Source organism: Saccostrea echinata, unplaced genomic scaffold (assembly GCF_033153115.1).
Source record: "Saccostrea echinata isolate AGI-Se365-2 ecotype Australia unplaced genomic scaffold, CSIRO_AGI_Sech_v1 ptg000009l, whole genome shotgun sequence".
Classification (NCBI taxonomy): domain Eukaryota; kingdom Metazoa; phylum Mollusca; class Bivalvia; order Ostreida; family Ostreidae; genus Saccostrea; species Saccostrea echinata.
The window spans coordinates 10,817,085-10,836,704 of NW_026889758.1; the positions used below are offsets into that span (position 1 = coordinate 10,817,085).

The following is a 19,620-nucleotide window of genomic DNA, read 5'->3' on the forward strand; positions in this document are numbered from 1 at the left end:
AATAAAGACACATACAGAGTATTACTAGTCTTACCACTAAAGACACATGCAGAGAGATCACTAGTCTTACTACTAAATATACATGCAGAGATATCACTTGTCTTACCACTGAAGACACATGCAGAGATATCACTTGTCTTACCACTAAAGACACATACAGAGATGTTACCAGTCTTACCACTAAAATACATGCAGAGATATCACTAGTCTTACCAATAAAAATACATGCAGAGATATCAATGGACTATCACTGATGATACATGCAGAGATATCACATGTCTTACCACTGAAGTAAAGGATATGCCAGTTTATTTTGGGTATCTAGGCCCTTCTTTATATTTGAGGAGTCTGTTTTCGCCAGCTGTTCAGTGGGAGGGATGCAACCCAAGATTCTCTTCACCAGATCATAATCCTTCGACTAAAATAAAATGATATGCACTAGTTCAGCACACTCTAATAAACATTTCATTCATATACAAAGAAATTGAAAATCTGTTTAATTTTATTTTTTTGCTGTGATGTACTTACTCGTTGTGTGCATGTATGGAGAATTATTATTGTTATAAGAGATATATTATTATATGTAACAGAGACCTGGTTTGTTCACAATTTTCTTATATATTTCTTTACAGTTCCTTAATTCTTTATAACCAAATTTAATCTGGCTGTTAGGTAAGACTTTAACAATCTTTCCACAAAATCATAAGTCCATTCAGTTCAGTTAACACTACATAAATGTTGCATGTAGTTGAGGATAACATTGAAAATTTTCACCCCAAGAAAACCATTGTCAACCTTGGCTCCCTCCACAATGGTTTTGGAGGGGTGAAAATTTTCAATCCTATCCTCAACTAGATGCAATATTCATTACATTATACTGAACATTTAATATTAATACAATTAACATAGAACTGTGCACGCTCTTTTGAAATATCACCCTTTGTCAAGCAAAGTTGACTGTTGCTACGTTCTATCACACTGGAGGGCGTGGTTTCATCATTCAGAGGGTAACTGTTTTTTAACAAATGTTTCTAGACAAATCAGATTCAAATAATTTACATGAAAGTATAATATATAGAGGATATTCAATGTTTTGTAGATGAATATGGAATTTATTTCACGAGTGGGACAGGATTTTTTGATGTTTTCACGAGTGCGAAGCACGAGTGAAAATATAAAAAAATCCTGTCTCATGAGTGAAATAAATTCCATATTCATCTACAAAACATTTAATTTTCTGTTTATTACATTTTCTTTCATTTTCCCTTTGCCTCTGTCTTTTCTTAACACAGTGTCGTAGGCTTGACATCATAGTTGAGCGGTTGAGACGTCATAGCAGTTGTGAGCTTGAAAACATCACAGAACATGGATTTTAGCAATATATTTGGGAAGAAATTTGCCGTTTTAGCTCTATCAAGATGGTTAGTTACTAGCTCTATCTTTTGACAGGCCAGAAATTATTTTTTACTTACTTTGATATCCTTTCACACTGTGAGAGAATATCATTTTGGTATCCTTTCACACTGTGAGAGAATATCACTTTTATTCAATAAATAAATCACAGTATTTCACTGTTGAAAATGTAATAATCACCGATATTTCTCTGTCTCTATTTTACTTTAAAATTATATGTAAAAATAGGCATCATATTTTTTGGCAAATTGAATTGTAGTTGTATTTCAAATTAATTTATTCAATTCAGACATCATTAGAGCACTGACTGTCTGCCTACATTCAAAACTAGATATCATTGAGATGGTGGCCATCTCAAAGGGCCCTGCTTTCAGCATGAAACATTTTCAACATGAAAATGTAAGGTAGCTGAAAAGGGTTTATTTTGAAGAGGAACATTTGTGTACTATTAAGGGATGTGTTGTTTGAGTCTAAAGGGCTTCTATGTCATCCTTGTTATAATAAAAAAATGGCACGAAAATCACGAGTGCTCCATACCCTATATCAAAAAGGCTGAGATATATGAAGTACTGTAATTGCTTTTCTGCTTAGTAAGTGAAAAAGCAGTGTCCTCCCTTTTACCTTTGGATTGAGGGCTAACTCTGTGGAGCAGTTGGGGTCCACCACTGTTGGATAAGGAGTAAATATAGCATCTTTTCTTGGAGAATTACATGCAGCTCGTGTCATGGCAACCAGCAAATCTACTACCTAAATTATAGAATAAATTCACAAATTAAAAAATAGTATAACAAACACAAGGTGAAAACAGAGAATTTAAATATCATTTAATGCTTTCGATATTTACTTGTGCCCCAGTTGCTACGGATTCCGCAGCATCAGCCATGACACCTAGAGTTTGGAATGCAAAAACACATAGCTCCCTGGAACATACAGATGGCTGAAAGAAGACAAGGCTTAATTAGAATCTCCCAACATGTAAATGTGACATTACTGTGACTGTACTGATACGAACACAGAAACTAGTGAAACACAGTGCCATAAAAGTAGGAGATACTGTTGGAGAATGCAAGTTTGAAAGAACATGGTAACAATATGATTTCATAAGGTGAATTACTTGTACTAGAATAATGTATCTTTGTACCTACCTTTAACATAGCTCCATTTTGAAACACATGTGCATCATCACAAACAACACAGAACTCATTTAATGTAGGTAATCTTTGCCTGGCATACTGGTAGATCTGAAAAAAAAGATCAATTTAATTTAAAAAAATTTCTGTGATACATGTATTATAGTATCTGCTTGTGTTTACATGTAATATACAAATTGTAAGACTCTTTCTTACCAAAAATAAGTAACATAACTATCAACACATTACACATAAGAAACATAAATTCTACTTATATGTATGTATACATGTTTAACATGCACTTGCAATGTATTTATTTTTACTTAGTTAAATATGAATCAAATTACACCAAAGATATCATTTTCAAAATAACCAGAAAATACCAAGAGAAAATTCATAAAATTACAAATCCTATAACTCATCAAACCTTTTCTCTGTGTCCTTGACCTTGAGTAAATAACCTTGACTCATGTTTATGACAGATCCTCATACAATGTTTATGTCAGGTGTAATCTACTAATGTGTCTTTGAGTTCAGACTGCTTCTGACATTCCTATCTGTTATATTCCTCGTTATAAAAGGTTTAGTTTTGAACATTACATTTACATGTACCTGCCAATCATAATCCTGACATTGACATACCATCAGAATTTAAGCAAGTTTTTTATTAATTATGAGATCCAAGAGTTTCTTACTCTAATTAAATATATAGACATGACATAAAACCTTGCTATTGCAAGAAAAAGCATATGTCTCCCAAACTAACCTTCCTCAATATCCATTTTGAATGGTGCATACACAAATATTTTAACTGTATAGTTTCATTAAGACTGTACAAGATCAGAAAAATAGGTTGAACAATATTATGTCCCTCTGAATTTGTTCAGAGTGAAATAATTAAAAAGTTTCTAGAGCTTCTCCCTAACAAAAAACAAAATACCGTTTCAATACAAATCTTACCCTGTGTTTTTCTTAAAAATGAAAGTAATGCAAAAAATTCCTTCTAAATGCTAATTGTGACATCATAAACTTGTGCATTTTCCCGTATTTTCTTAAAAAGTTGCAGAAGACACCAATTTTCAATGGAATTTTCTTTCAATTAATATTGTCCACAGGCATCGCCCACTAAGATTTTGAAATATGTGATTTTTCAAAGAATTTTACACAACATATCCAAAAGTTAAAGTGGGCGACGGCTGTGGACACTATTTTCTTAAGGAAAATAACCCTTGAAATTGGTCATTTTGAGGCTTATTCTGTTTAAAATAGAGAAATGCATCAAATTAATGACGTCATATTTCCAGAATGGTACTCCTTCATGCCATATTCTTTCCTGATTTATCACAGTCATATACTCAACTAATATTAAAGCCAGTTTCATAACTTTTTGATAACATTAAATTTTTAGGGCACAATAAATCTAAAACCGTACCTTCTTCTTTATATACAGTACATACTAAAATTATTCTTTTTTTCTTCCAGTTATCTTGAAATTGCCATTTAAGCCACTGAACAATGCACTCTCAAATGACAGGCAACTTTTGTGTCAAGTACAAACTATCATCCTTTCCCTACTTCAAAGTGATAGCAAGAGCATAACTGCTCAAAAAAGACAGACAGACAGACTGACAAGATCATTCCTTTATACCCTCAAATTTTGTTTGCAAGGGGTATAAATAATATTTTTCTCTCACCTGGACTAGGAAACCAAGATTTGGACTGGGAATTCTTTTTGAGTTTTTCCCAAACCAGGAAGACGTGGCCACTTGGGTGAGGTTGTCTTCATCTTCAGTCAAATCAATGATTTCTTGGTCACTGATCAAGCTTTTCGACTCCACAGAGTGCAGTCGACTAAATTTTTTAATGCGTTTTTTGCTGAGAGGGACAGATGCCTGGCGACTGTAGAGCACATTTTTACTTGAGGCTGAGGATGTGGAACTCTCATCATCTGGAGCCTTATTTGTCAATCTGTAAAATAGAGAACATCAACATGTTTTCTACATCCATTCTCTGTATCTAAATATGACATGCATTGTCTGAAGCCTTTCTCTAATCCAGCCTCTAAAACCTTTATAAACCAGGACCAATTTTCCTACCCTTCAATTCTGCCTTTGTTGTCCATTAAGAATTCCAGTGCCCGTACAATGTCTCCGTTGTTGTGTAGCAGGGAGGTAATGGCCTGGTTTGCAGTGAAGCCCATTTCCATCAAACGTGCGATGTTCTTATCATAGCTTGTCACTGCTGCATTGTCAGCACTGAAGGCAGTAAAGAGAATCTCATAATGCTATAACAAACTTCACACTTACATACAGGAGCATGTATTTATCTTTACAAATAAGCTTATTTACCTTTATTGCTCAGAGAAAATATTATAAATACATGGTATATATGTATGCATATAATTTGGATGCAAATTGTATGGCCTCCTAAAAATAAATACATGTAATTAATATATCAGTCTCTTGTTGACCTTGACAACATTTAAAGATAAAGATATGTGCTGTATGTTTTAAGTTTTTCTTAAGGGCAGTAAAACAGTTGCAGTGACCCACCTTTCCTGCAGTCAGTATATCTGAAATCATTTTAAGAGTACTATCCCGTGTAAATTTATAATTACTTACACTGAAATTTACCAAGATGGGAGAGGACCCTCTCCCTATTCTTTCATTGGTTGGAAACAGTGGTCTTGGATCTTGATTTGCTGATGTTGCATTGAATTGTGATTACTTTGTTACCATGGATGCCATGAATTATGATTTGTAGCTTACTTAGGTTGTAGATTGGATTGATTGCTTTAGGACATATTTTGATTTGTAGCTCATTTAAACTGTAGATTGGATTGATTGATTTAGGACAGATTTTGATTTGTAGCTTACTTAGACTGTAGATTGAATTGATTGCTTTAGGACAGATTTTGATTTGTAGCTTACTTAGACTGTAGATTGGATTGATTGCTTTAGGACAGATTTTGATTTGTAGATTACTTAGACTGTAGATTGGATTGATTGCTTTAGGACTGATTTTGATTTGTTGCTTACTTAGACTGTAGATTGGATTGATTGCTTTAGGACAGATTTTGATTTGTAACTTACTTAGACTGTAGATTGGATTGATTGCTTTAGGACATATTTTGATTTGTAACTTACTTAGACTGTAGATTGGATTGATTGCTTTAGGACTGATTCTGATTTGTAGCTTACTTAGACTGTAGATTGGATTGATTGCTTTAGGACAGATTTTGATTTGTAGCTTACTTAGGCTGTAGACTGGATTGATTGCTTGAGGACAGACTTTGATTTGTAGCTTACTTAGACTGTAGATTGGACTGATTGCTTAAGGACAGGTTTTGATTTGAAGCTTACTTAGACTGTAGATTGGATTGAATGCTTTAGGAAACAGATTTTGATCTGTAGCTTACTTAGGCTGTAGACTGGATTGATTGCTTTAGGACAGATTTTGATTTGTTTGTAGCTTATTTAGACTGTAGATTGGACTGATTGCTTAAGGACAGGTTTTGATTTGAAGCTTACTTAGACTGTAGATTGGATTGAATGCTTTAGGAAACAGATTTTGATCTGTAGCTTACTTAGGCTGTAGACTGGATTGATTGCTTTAGGACAGATTTTGATTTGTTTGTAGCTTATTTAGACTGTAGATTGGACTGATTGCTTAAGGACAGGTTTTGATTTGAAGCTTACTTAGACTGTAGATTGGATTGATTGCTTTAGGAAACAGATTTTAATTTGTAACTTACTTAGACTGTAGATTGGATTGAATGCTTTAGGAAACAGATTTTGATTTGTAGATTACTTAGACTGTAGATTGGATTGATTGCTTTAGGACATATTTTGATTTGTAGCTTACTTAGACTGTAGATTGGATTGATTGCTTTAGGACTGATTTTGATTTGTAGATTACTTAGACTGTAGATTGGATTGAATGCTTTAGGAAACAGATTTTGATCTGTAGCTTACTTAGGCTGTAGACTGGATTGATTGATTTAGGACAGATTTTGATTTGTAGCTTATTTAGACTGTAGATTGGACTGATTGCTTAAGGACAGGTTTTGATTTGAAGCTTACTTAGACTGTAGATTGGATTGATTGCTTTAGGAAACAGATTTTAATTTGTAACTTACTTAGACTGTAGATTGGCTTGAATGCTTTAGGAAACAGATTTTGATTTGTAGATTACTTAGACTGTAGATTGGATTGATTGCTTTAGGACATATTTTGATTTGTAGCTTACTTAGACTGTAGATTGGATTGAATGCTTCTTTGACAGATTTTGATTTGAAGCTTACTTAGACTGTAGATTGGATTGATTGCTTTAGGACTGATTTTGATTTGTAGCTTACTTAGACTGTAGATTGGATTGATTGCGTTAGGACAGATTTTGATTTGTAGCTTACTTAGACTGTAGATTGGATTGATTGCTTTAGGACAGATTTTGATTTGTAGCTTACTTAGACTGTAGATTGAATTGATTGCTTTAGGACAGATTTTGATTTGTAGATTACTTAGACTGTAGATTGGATTGATTGCTTTAGGACAGATTTTGATTTGTAGCTTACTTATACTGTAGATTGGATTGAATGCTTCTTTGACAGATTTTGATTTGTAGCTTACTTAGACTGTAGATTGGATTGATTGCTTTAGGACTGATTTTGATTTGTAGATTACTTAGACTGTAGATTGGATTGATTGCTTTAGGACAGATTTTGATTTGTAACTTACTTAGACTGTAGATTGGATTGATTGCTTTAGGAAACAGATTTTGATTTGTAACTTACTTAGACTGTAGATTGGATTGATTGCTTTAGGAAACAGATTTTGATTTGTAGCTTACTTAGACTGTAGATTGGATTGATTGCTTTAGGACAGATTTTGATTTGTAACTTACTTAGACTGTAGATTGGATTGATTGCTTTAGGACAGATTTTGATTTGTAGATTACTTAGACTGTAGATTGGATTGAATGCTTCTTCGACATATTTTGATTTGTAGCTTACTTAGACTGTAGATTGGATTGATTGCTTTAGGACTGATTTTGATTTGTAGATTACTTAGACTGTAGATTGGATTGATTGATTTAGGACTGATTTTGATTTGTATGCTTCTATGACAGATTTTGATTTGTAGCTTACTTAGACTGTAGATTGGATTGATTGCTTTAGGACAGATTTTGATTTGTAACTTACTTAGACTGTAGATTGGATTGATTGCTTTAGGACAGATTTTGATTTGTAGATTACTTAGACTGTAGATTGGATTGATTGCTTTAGGATTGATTTTGAATTGTAGATTACTTAGACTGTAGATTGGATTGATTGCTTTAGGAAACAGATTTTGATTTGTAGATTACTTAGACTGTAGATTGGATTGAATGCTTCTTTGACAGATTTTGATTTGTAGCTTACTTAGACTGTAGATTGGATTGATTGCTTTAGGATTGATTTTGATTTGTAGATTACTTAGACTGTAGATTGGATTGATTGCTTTAGGACTGATTTTGATTTGTATGCTTCTTTGACAGATTTTGATTTGTAGCTTACTTAGACTGTAGATTGGATTGATTGCTTTAGGACAGATTTTGATTTGTAACTTACTTAGACTGTAGATTGGATTAATTGCTTTAGGAAACAGATTTTGATTTGTAACTTACTTAGACTGTAGATTGGATTGATTGCTTTAGGAAACAGATTTTGATTTGTAGCTTACTTAGACTGTAGATTGGATTGATTGCTTTAGGACAGATTTTGATTTGTAGCTTACTTAGACTGTAGATAGGATAGATTGCTTTAGGACAGATTTTGATTTGTAACTTACTTTGACTATAGATTGGATTGATTGCTTTGGGACAGATTTTGATTTGTAGCTTACTTAGACTGTAGATCGTACCTGGTGGCCTGTGATTTCTGCTCTGCCTCCTCAAACATCTGTTGTAATAAGGAATTGCTGACTCTGGGCCACTGTTCATTGACAAAGGTTGTCAATATCCTACAAATCAGGAAATTTAATGGTACATGTGTACATGAATCTCTCTGTATATGTTGACCAACAATTCTTACATTTAATGTAAATCTCAACATTTCTGGTAAGAGGGAAACAATTTCTTACTTCTGCAATTGGCTCACAATGCCACTTTTTGATGAATGCAACACCTGTAATTTTGGAGGGCCTGAAAATAGTAAATTTATGTAGAATTCAACAAGAAAAAATATAAATACATGTATAATTTATATATTTTCTGTCTGATGTTATGGAGCAAATGAGCCTGACAGAAGTACAAAAATAAGAGTACAGATTCATGATTCCTCAATTCTTATTGAAATCTTCACAGTATTACAGATTCCAGTTAATAGTTTTTATGGAATAAATCTCTGACTGATTGTCACGTTTTAAAACACCAGATATCATTCCCAGTTTTCATATTTTGTATCAACAAATAACTTTCTTTCTGCATATCAACAGGATGACATCATCAATTTACGCATCATCGGATTTGAGCAGAAATCAATCACCATAGTTTTACAGGGGTTATCTCAAAGTTTTTTAAAAATCTAAAATTCTATGAGATAAATAGAACACCTATAATTGTTTGATTCTATGTTTGTTTTATCCAACTTGTTGAAATAATGTATATATTTGCATGCCAAGCATAGGAAATGCACACCATTTCAACTCATTGGATAAAATCACACATTATAGATATCCTCTATCTATCTTCTGTGATTTGAATGTTAAATGTGGTATTCAGACTACTTTCTTCCCCAATTTTGTCATTAGCCATCTTATTTATTTCAATCCAACATTGTTTTTATTTGGGATGTGGGATTATTGACTTTCACTTCAATGAACTTGGGCAATTTCTCAGTTCTAACAAAACTTCAGAAGGTTAGCCGCAAGCAAAGGAAAGTTGGTTTATCTGGTCTAAGACAATTACGTACTAGGCACGTCCAGGTATGTTGACATTGACAAATTTATCCTAATCACCAAGGGCTGTAAACAATCCAAATTCCAGGCATCTAGCACTTCTTTCTGAAACACATAACACTGAACTATAAACAATTACATGTATTCACATTATCAACATCTTAGCTATGCATGAGCTCTCCTATTCTTTGATCAGTAAAGCTAAAAAAATGTTTAAAAATGTCATAAATTTTATATTACTTTGGAATCACTAATTTTCATGGGAAGTTAATTTTCAATGCTTCCGCAGTATGAAGAGACCCATGATTTCATGTCTTCCACAAAATGTTAAAATACCATGCTACAGTATCAATACTTTCCACCAACCATGAAATCAAGTCCCCACAAAGCAATATTTTTTGACACCACAAAAATGAGTGATTTCACAGTATTATGGCCAACTTAGCTCCGCCCTGGAGTCTAAACCCTGAAACCCTGGGCCCAGGAATTTTACAGTTTTGGTAAAGGATTAAGTACTCATTGTGAGAATTGTATCAACAATATGCGGAAGATTTTCAAAGGTATGATGCAGTTTCAATATATTACCAAATTAGCTCCACTCTGGGACCTCAAACATAAGACCCAGGGGCCAATTTTATAAATTAGATATGGGGCTGAGTACTCTCTGTAATCATAAAAATAGTCTGCCTGCTTGTTCAGAAGTTAAAAACATTGGAGAGTATTGCATAAGGAATACTAAAGTAATATGGTTTCCCTTAAAAAATTTAGAATGGCATAATTCCATCAATAATCATTGAAGCTGTACAAAATGCAAACTTGATCTTTAAATCATTAATTTAGAATCACATGCCAAAAATCAGCTCAATATTTGCAAGCATTTAGGAAAAAGTGAGGAATCCCAAATGTGAGAAATCTGATTCCCCTTAAAAATTTTAAAAAGCTGTAATTCCGTCAAAAATCTTCAAAATGGAAAGAAATGCACACTTGATCTGTAACTCATCAAGGTACACTCACATGCCAAAAATCAGCTCATTACAATATCTGCAAGCATTCAGAAAAAGTGCAGAAAAACTCAGTAAGACAGACTCACATAGGGACAGATGGACAGACCAAAAGGAAACCTCTAGTCCCCTCTGGCTTCACCGTTATGAGACTAAAAAGAAATTCATTATCAAACTAAGAAAAGTTAGCCCTGCCCTATGGTCTGATCCCTGAACCCATGGATCATGAATTTTACAACTTTGGTGAACTTCTTATTGTTCTTTAATGTTAAAATCATGCCAACAATTTGACTTCTTGATGTCCAGCAGTAAAAAAAGTTTTCCAAGATATATTGCATTTTCAATAGATGACCAAGTTAGCCCCAGCCCTGGGGCCTGAACCATGGGGTCATGAATCTCACAAGTTTGGTAGAGGGCTCATTGCTCAATATAATCATGCTAGCAGTTTGACTTCTAGATGTCCTGGAGCATCTTTGCTAGCCAAGGGTTTCTGATCCGCTACTCTCCTCACAAACTCTTGGTCTATGGTGCTATCAAAATATGGTATTGTTTACATCTCGTGATCTTGAATCTTACCACATGCACACAGATTGCGCCATCGACAGAAATAAACAGCATATTTAAAAAATTGAAGTATTTAAAGAATAACTAACAAGCAGTTGTGATGTTTATTTGTTATTTAGGGTGCAAATCTATATCTGCAATATAGATTCCTGATCACATTATGTGCACATCGGCTTAAAGTTGGATGACACAAAAGCTACATGTATTTATAGAATAACATGTTATCTTACGGATCGTTGTTTACTTGTGTTTTTCATTCCCGAGACTAAAGAGTCGAGATATATTCCAAAGGGAGATATTGTCATTTACAAAAGAATCACCAATTGCTTGAACGATGTCAATTAACTCCAAAACAATTCGAGAAAAAATCCTGACTTTCGAAAGCAACATAAGCTAAGGGTTTGTGAGGAGAGTAGCAGATCAGAAACCCTTGGCTAGCGAGGATGGTCCTGGAGTAAAGAAGATTTTTGAAAATTGTATAATTTTTATGGTTTGGCAATGATCCTCAGACCCCAGAAGTCAGAGCTCATGAAATTCTAAGTTTTGTTCCCCTCCACCTATAGATTTTTTATACTAATATTGGTTGAAATTTTCTAAGCTATTCGAAGGAGGAAAATGAAAATGTTCTCAGATTTATGACCGATGCAAGTTGTCTGAGTAACTGAGAGCATTATAAAACACCTAATTTATCTAAAGGATGAATAACCCTTCTTTATCTTACCTCTAATAATGAACTGAGGAATATTCTTATTTCAATGTCTATTTCATTGATGGATTCAAACGTCCTGAAAAGTAAAATAAAGTTATTAATGGATTCTAATGTGTCGAAAACAAACTAGATGTACTGTGTGCAAGCTCACAAAATAATACCACCATAATACCTTTTTGTCAAAAATTTGACAATTTTTTATTGTTCGTGTCATTGGTCATTTTTAGTGCTTTATTTATATACATATATATAGATAGATAGATAGATAGATAGATAGATAGATAGATAGATAGATAGATAGATAGATACCTGTAGGTATGTACAAATAAAAGTAACAGTTCTGAATTTTTTTACCATTCACACATAGCTCAATAAATTTAATACTGCACAATGTACATGTATGTGTACTAATAATTGTGCCAAAGACCATATATGTAAACCCCCCTGAAATAAATCAGTGTATGTGTACTTATTTCAGGGGGATCTATGTGTCTTTGGCAGAGTTATAAGTGCCACTTCAGTGTATTTCCTAATTACTGCAAATGGTGTGTGTATAATTTCTGACATACATGTATTCCATGAATTGAGATAGTTTCTATACCATTTCTGAGGACTTCTTTGTACAGACCTGTAGTCCATCACATGATCACCATAACATCCTGTCAGTTTTTCCATATCTAAGGCAAGCACAGGGTTTATCTCCACATCTTCATTTGTGTCCTGTAAGGCGGCATTTCAAAATTACCAAACTTTATTCATTTTGAATTTAAGATACATCATATATGGACAAAATGTATCTGCAACTTATTAAGAGGCTCAATTATGATTGTCAATGAGCTGTTATCATTAAAAGCTGGAAGGGTTTTAATGGGGATTCTCAAGGAGTTGTGTATTAAGGTTTCTCATCCCTCTGAACACTCATTCATTTAAAATTTTGCTTTAAAGGGGCCTGGACACAGTTGCATTGTTTACAATTTTAAATGTCTACTTTTATTCAAAAAATAACTTCAGTTTATTGATTTGAGCTTACACGAATATTCTAAGAATTCAATGACAACGGCATTCTTCATAACATCATGTCAAACACGTGTGTTTGTAAACCGTGTACGAGCTCTGTTATTGTTAGTGTTTATGCTTTACCGTGTGTGTTCAATTTGTTTAGCCTGCCTACATCACTGAGCATGGACTGATGATACTGGTGAGTTGGTTTTGCTTTCTCACATTTCTACTCTGAACTTTTTGGATTATAGTCTTCATATTTTTCAATAAAACACAACAAAATTTCTACTCTTCTTAAGTATGATGGATAAAGTTGACTTCAACTTCCACATAAAAGAAGTTTCTAAACATGCTTTTAATATATTTCTGTGTGAAATGCTCTAGCAACATATAAGTCATAATATTATTAAGGAAATTTTGGAAAATATGGGCTTCAAATCTGTGTCCCAGCCCCTTTTAAGTTAATGATTTTCCAAAATAAATCTACTTCTTAATTAAAACGCTCACAATTTTTACACATATTTTGAGGTAAATATTAATAGACATTTATTGTAGTGACAGTTATCTCTCATATCAGAGGGTCAGTGAACCTTAAGTTACTTATTTACCTCTGATAATTGATAGTAATCATCCATGGTATCCTCCTCCTCATCGTCATCACAGTCGGAGTTGAGCTCTGCCTGACAATCTTCATAATACGACTCGTCTGTTTCCATGCTCTCTGATCTCTCCACATTATTGTTTAAAACTGCAATGTTTACAAACCTGTGATATCAACAATCTCTTAGCAACATACTGTGAAATCACTAATTTTCGTGGGGATTTAATTTTTGTTGTTTTTGAGGCATGAAGAGACTCACAAATTTATGTCCACCACAAAATGCAAAATGTTATATACATAACTACTCAACAATTCTTCATCCACGGAATCAAACCCCCATGCATCGTTGCAAACCACGGCCAAAATGTACGATATCCTCTCCCATTCTGGCCGTGGTTAAATGAGAAGAGAATATTTTGTAGCTCATTAAAATATTAACCAATGCAAGTAAAGCATAGTCGGATAATGAACTTTTACCCTACCTTTCAATACCCAATCGCAGTATACCAAACATTTCTTGTACACTGTTGATGTCAGTTGTTGCTTTCAATTGCGATGGAAACAAATATTGTCACTGGCTGAACATGAAGTCACAACACAGAGGCATATATATTCAAGATTACAACACTTTTTGTGATCAAGCAGCCACTAGTAGGAGAGAACTATATGCGGACTTCGGACCGTGGCTTGAGACAATGATTCCCACGAACCCATAGTTATTTCCTCAAACCATGAAAATTTGACCCCAAGAAAATGTGTGATTTTACAGTATTAAAGAAGACCATGATAGTGAGGATATGTTTTGCTTCTGTTGAAAGTCATGATGATGTTTTTTGAAGGTTTCTTTTACAAGCATTTGTTTCCTACCTCTGTTTAGGTTCATTATGATGTGTTTAATTGTGTCATTACTATGCTCCGAATGGTCTGGGTTATCTGGTCTGGTTATTAAAGTGTTCTCTGTTCAAGTATTAAAAAAAACACATATATACATGCTACAATATTTCTATCTCTGATAAATGAATCAGAAAGTGTGTAATGGTTACCGGGATAGTCTTCAGAAATGCAGATGGTGACTGGTTGTTTGCAGTTGTCTTTTACCAGAACAAATGACAAGGAATTATCTGTCTGATGAAAGTCTGCAAAGAAAGGAAACAAACTTGATCACTCTCTGCTATCTTCCAATACAAGATGTTGGAAGTCAGTTTAAATGCACAATGAAAAAACAAGCTTTACTGTTAAAATGCTATTAAATGGTTTAGCATTCTAAATAATTTGCAAGTAGAAATCAAAAGATTTAATACAAACAACCCCCCAAAGATGGATGCCTGGATTGGTATGTATCTTTGGACCTATTTTGGTTATAAATGATGCAAATATTAAGAAATTGTAAACTTTCTATGATGTTCAAAATTCTACCTTTTGCAATAATCATTATAAATCTACACAATTTTTTTTTATCACTTTATCCAATACTGTTGTGAAATTTTATATGAAAAATTATAATGTATGCAAATAAACTTAATAAATTCATAATTACTTATACATGTATAACCATGACTAAAGTTGTTAATTTCATGGTTTTTGAAAGAAGTTTGTACATATCATCTGTCCTTGATTGCAGCATTTTTGTTAATTTTAAAGATAAAAGTGATATAAAATGGTGTTCATGATTTTCTTGAAATCTTGGGAGCCCATGGGTTAGGCCTATAATGCAGGATTTCAAGCAGTGGCAAAACCCTTGTTATTTTTGTCTCTACTGATCATTATCATCTTAAATATTTATCATTTTTATCCTCTTTTTTGAGCTTTAGACCGTAATTTATTGAATATTCACAACCTCTCACTTTGTAGCAAATAAAATGTGATAACTCTCGATAAGTTACAAACCTGTAAATGGCCAATCATATTCCTCACAGAGAGCAATAGCGCTATTGACATCCTCAGCAAACTTCTGTTGACGCAATGTCATTTTCTTCTTACTTCACTGCATTTCTTGTCTTTTTGTAGATATCGCAATTATCCATCTATAAATCAGATATTATTATTGTTGTTACCCTACGTTTTACAGGTCTGGCATGTGACTATAATGACATAAATACAAAGTTTATCTAAAGCTCATAATTAATTTGAATAAGTTAATTAATATTTATTGCTTGATTAAAAGGCTTATTAGTTTTAAGTAATAGTCTGAATGTAAAAACTACATTGTTGTATGCACTGTGCAGCACCTTGAACTATATTTTACATTACTATTTTGATGACTTTAGGTGCTGGTTTCCCATGATTTAGTCATGTGTATGATATATTAAAAGCCTCAAGGCACTCTGTGTTTGGTAAGAACATGGATTAATTGCCATGTTTATTACACATATTACATTATTTTTATTGCTTTAAATTGGTTAATAAAGCTATTGGTTATGAAGTATGTTTGACAAATATTTTTGATCTACTAAGCTAAACCCGAAATCTACTTTTACTTCAATTTTTATGAGTTTTATCTGTTAAGCCGTTTGGATAGGTTCAGTTAAAATTAAGAATTATTGGCCTTCATTCAGAGTGCAGGTATATACATGTATTTATCATGAAGGAAAGTGTAATGAATAACATTATGTTATACTATTATATTTCATGTGTTATATGATTGTTTGTGTTTGTAATTACTTGCTTTGCATATTTACATGTGTTTATAATATATTTTCAATTTTAGGGCTCGATCATCAAGATGATTACCATATGTAAATAAAAAATTATGTGAACCCTCAAAGTGTCAACAGGTCAAAAGTTATTATAACATTTGTACAGTTTTTTGTATTTTAAACTGTTTAATAGTTCACAGTACAAGTATGAGTAGTGTCAATCTTGCGACCTTTTGCCAATTTCTTGTAAAAATGTGTTTGTAAAAAAAAAACAAAAACAAAAAAAAAACTGTAAATAAATAGCTTTATCAAACTAAAGCTCTGAGGCTAATAGTTGGAAAGAAAAAGTGAAAGCGGGAAATCCTTTTCTTGTCGTTCGCTGATTTCCAAAATAAAAAGACTCTTACCTGTTATTTCATCGATTAACAACTCAGAGACTCATATTTATCCTTTTCTGCTTAAAACGAAAAAAACATTTTTTTACAACCAGTAAAACAAAACTGAATTTGTGCAATCTTTCAATTTATTTTTTGTAGGCCGAACCCGATTGGTATGCACATTTTGTATATAACATAAGTATGTTACGTGGATACAGGGGCAACATTTTTAATTTTTTATGTGTTCAGTTATATGTATAATATTGGTAATAGTAATACACATGATTGCACATAGTTGTATCAATTAAGAGTGCAGATATATCTTAAATCAAGACAACCTATGTCTACATATGAAACTCAAAACACCACCAATGTACTAAATGGAAGAATTGCTCTTCATTATATGTTGTATTCTGTCTGTTATCCTATCTGTAATTATACATGTTATATGTTTATGCCCACTGGGCCCTGATTTGGTAATAAATCCTATTCTATTCTATTCTAAAATAGGCTTTCGATGCTAAGATATAGCAATTTCCCCCAATTTTCAAAAATAAACATTAAGAGTCATATATGGCGTAATTTTTATAAGTTCAGACGAACTAAAATTAAAGAGATCTTTCTATTTGTTTTATTACTTTATATAAAGATAGGACTTTCCTGTAAATTACACAATTTAAATCAATCGCGTTTCAAAGATATTAGAAATTTTAACCAATAACCGATTTATTTACCGACTCGATCCGCATTTAAATAACAGACACAATTTAAAGTCAATTTAACTAAGGAAACATGAGGTTATTCAAGTTTAAAGTCGGTGAAAATTAAAATTTGAACGTAAATAACATATATCATGATTATCTACACTCAATTTCGTATTTTTTTTTTAGCCCAGATACGCCATATATAGCTTTAAAAAAATTTTCAAAACTGTAATTATATGTTTTTGTCTACAGCGCTGCCCCATGAACAGAACAGAAAACTTTATTTCTAATTTAGAACAGACAAGTATGAAATTATTACATTAATAAGGAAAAGATATGCCAATGAACAGTATAATAATCAGTAATGACATTGCTCATTTCAACGAAGGGTTTTATGGTAAATTTGATCTCGTACCAACCTGTATTTATATCCCAATAGATGTTTAAAAATGATACCTTATTACTTATATTTTACATTTGTGACTTATTCATATCGCATATTAGCCTGATTATAACCTTTAAGGTAGAACCTATGTCGGAAAAGTCTTTGTCACAAGATTTTCAAACTTTTCAAAATGATAAATTAGCTCTCGCTTATCAATCAGTTAAAAATATATGGTATGTTTCCTTGTTATTAAATGTAGTGCAGTCTGTGCAACTTGGAAGGATAATTTTACACAGCGACTACATATTTTCAGCCATTTTTAGGGGTACTGGTCATAAGTGAGAATATAATAAATCACTAAAATACTTCTTCAAACATCGTCGTTTATAGACTTTATTAACTGAACCAAATTTAGCAATATTATTCAAGAGTAAATTCTTTTTTTATTCAACTGACATAAAAGATTAAGTCCACATTTCAACGAATTTAGGCAAATGTGCTCAATATTTTTTGAGTCAATTAACCACCTAAATTTGTAAATATTTTTCTAAAGTCTTTGTCAGAATGTTTTCAATCTTTAATATGATGAAGAACACACCCAAATAATTACAAAAAGAGATTAAAATATATACCTTTCCCCGCAAACGAATGAGAACACTCTATTTATCCATACTTCTTTTGTTGACCTTTTTGCACTTACACAAGATTTAATTATTAAATTACTGTTTTGGGGTTTCGTTCAGATTTACAATGTGAATATTTATCAAAAATATGTATCTTTTTTTATTTAAAAAGATAATATTTTCGGGAAACATTATTATTATACACCAACCATTATGAATAATTAACAAATAATTATGAAAGGGAATGCACGTCATTTCATGATAGACATTACAAAATTTACACACAATTTTTAACAGATCTTTGACTCAGACACTTTTCATCAAGATATTGTACTATTTAGATTTCTTAGGATTTTTGATTTCCTTCAAAATAGTTGCATGTCATTCACATTATCACAGTTGTGTAACTTCATTACATGAGACATTCTTGAAGAAAGTACGGGAAAAAGTAACATTAAATTAATTATGACGTCATAATGGATCTAGCACCAAAAAAGACAGTCTAAACTAATTTTCTCAGTATGACGTCATACGACGTAGGTTCTACGTTAACGCGTGAAATGTTTTATTTTTTCAAACTCAACGGCACAAGTTTGATCTATTGATTGCGCGTCGACCCTTTATGACGTCACTGAAAAATTACGTCGAACGTTTATGTCGCGAGGAACCCGTGTTTATACGGATATAGATACGCGTTGCTTTTAATAGTCTTATATAAAAGAAAACATTTGCAAATGTAAATATGAGTGTATGACTTCTATAACATGTTGTCATTTATAAATTTGCCCATGTGAATTCGACCTAAGACAGATTGTTTTTACATACGTAATTCGAAGCCATGACGGTTTTTTCATATAGTTACATTGTCATCAATTTCTTTTATCTGATAACACATCTACTGAATATGAAACAGGTGTGTTAGAATTGGTGGGTCTCTTATTTTGAGTTCACTGGGATATATCGAATCAACGCATGGAGTATCAACTACTGATTATTCCATGTACCTGATTAATACATAGGATTCACGGTGGAACCGGTCGACAGGGGATGTTTACTCCTCCTATGCACCCGATCCCACCTCTGGGATTACGTGTTTATGCCTTGTTCACGAATGGCTTTGTTTACTGGATTTATGACAGGGGGTGCTTACTCCTCCTAGGCACCCGATCCCACCTCTGGGGTTACGTGTTCATGCCCTGTTCACGATTCGCTTTGTTTATACTGGATTTATGAGATTGATCACTGTTCTTTATTTTCATCTTTACATTTTAACCACTGAGCAAGTATAATAAGTATAAGTAATTCTTTATTTCCAATTTTGGGCCCATTAAGGGCATTTGGGAACAACATCAAACATAAATAAGAGAACAAACAAATGAACAATTAATACAGAGGATAAGAGATCCAAAAGATAGATACATGTAAAAAAAAAGTTTGAGACTGCAATCATATACAAGTAGCAGCATATATTTCAGTAATTCAGATACATGTAATTAATGGTTAAATTCATCCTGTGACAATACTGTTTCTTGTTTGAAAATAT

At 32.7% G+C, this 19,620-nt stretch overlaps 1 protein-coding gene across 1 annotated transcript in view; it reads right to left on the reverse strand.

Annotated features, from left to right (window-relative positions):
• Nucleotides 1-16,468, reverse strand: part of LOC133181763 (protein mono-ADP-ribosyltransferase PARP6-like) — a 31,895-nt gene extending 15,427 nt beyond the window's left edge. The window contains exons 1-16 of the mRNA XM_061316348.1: nt 16,396-16,468; nt 15,240-15,376; nt 14,396-14,488; nt 14,220-14,309; nt 13,360-13,499; nt 12,381-12,472; nt 11,765-11,828; nt 9,493-9,583; nt 8,663-8,723; nt 8,444-8,542; nt 4,640-4,798; nt 4,238-4,511; nt 2,559-2,654; nt 2,258-2,350; nt 2,035-2,160; nt 285-418 (exon numbers count right to left, since the gene is read on the reverse strand). Of these exons, the coding sequence (XP_061172332.1) occupies nt 285-418; nt 2,035-2,160; nt 2,258-2,350; nt 2,559-2,654; nt 4,238-4,511; nt 4,640-4,798; nt 8,444-8,542; nt 8,663-8,723; nt 9,493-9,583; nt 11,765-11,828; nt 12,381-12,472; nt 13,360-13,499; nt 14,220-14,309; nt 14,396-14,488; nt 15,240-15,321 (1,694 nt within the window). The 5' untranslated portion in view covers nt 15,322-15,376; nt 16,396-16,468. The remainder of the gene's footprint in view (nt 1-284; nt 419-2,034; nt 2,161-2,257; nt 2,351-2,558; nt 2,655-4,237; nt 4,512-4,639; nt 4,799-8,443; nt 8,543-8,662; nt 8,724-9,492; nt 9,584-11,764; nt 11,829-12,380; nt 12,473-13,359; nt 13,500-14,219; nt 14,310-14,395; nt 14,489-15,239; nt 15,377-16,395) is intronic.
• Between the last annotated feature and the right edge of the window lie 3,152 nt (nt 16,469-19,620).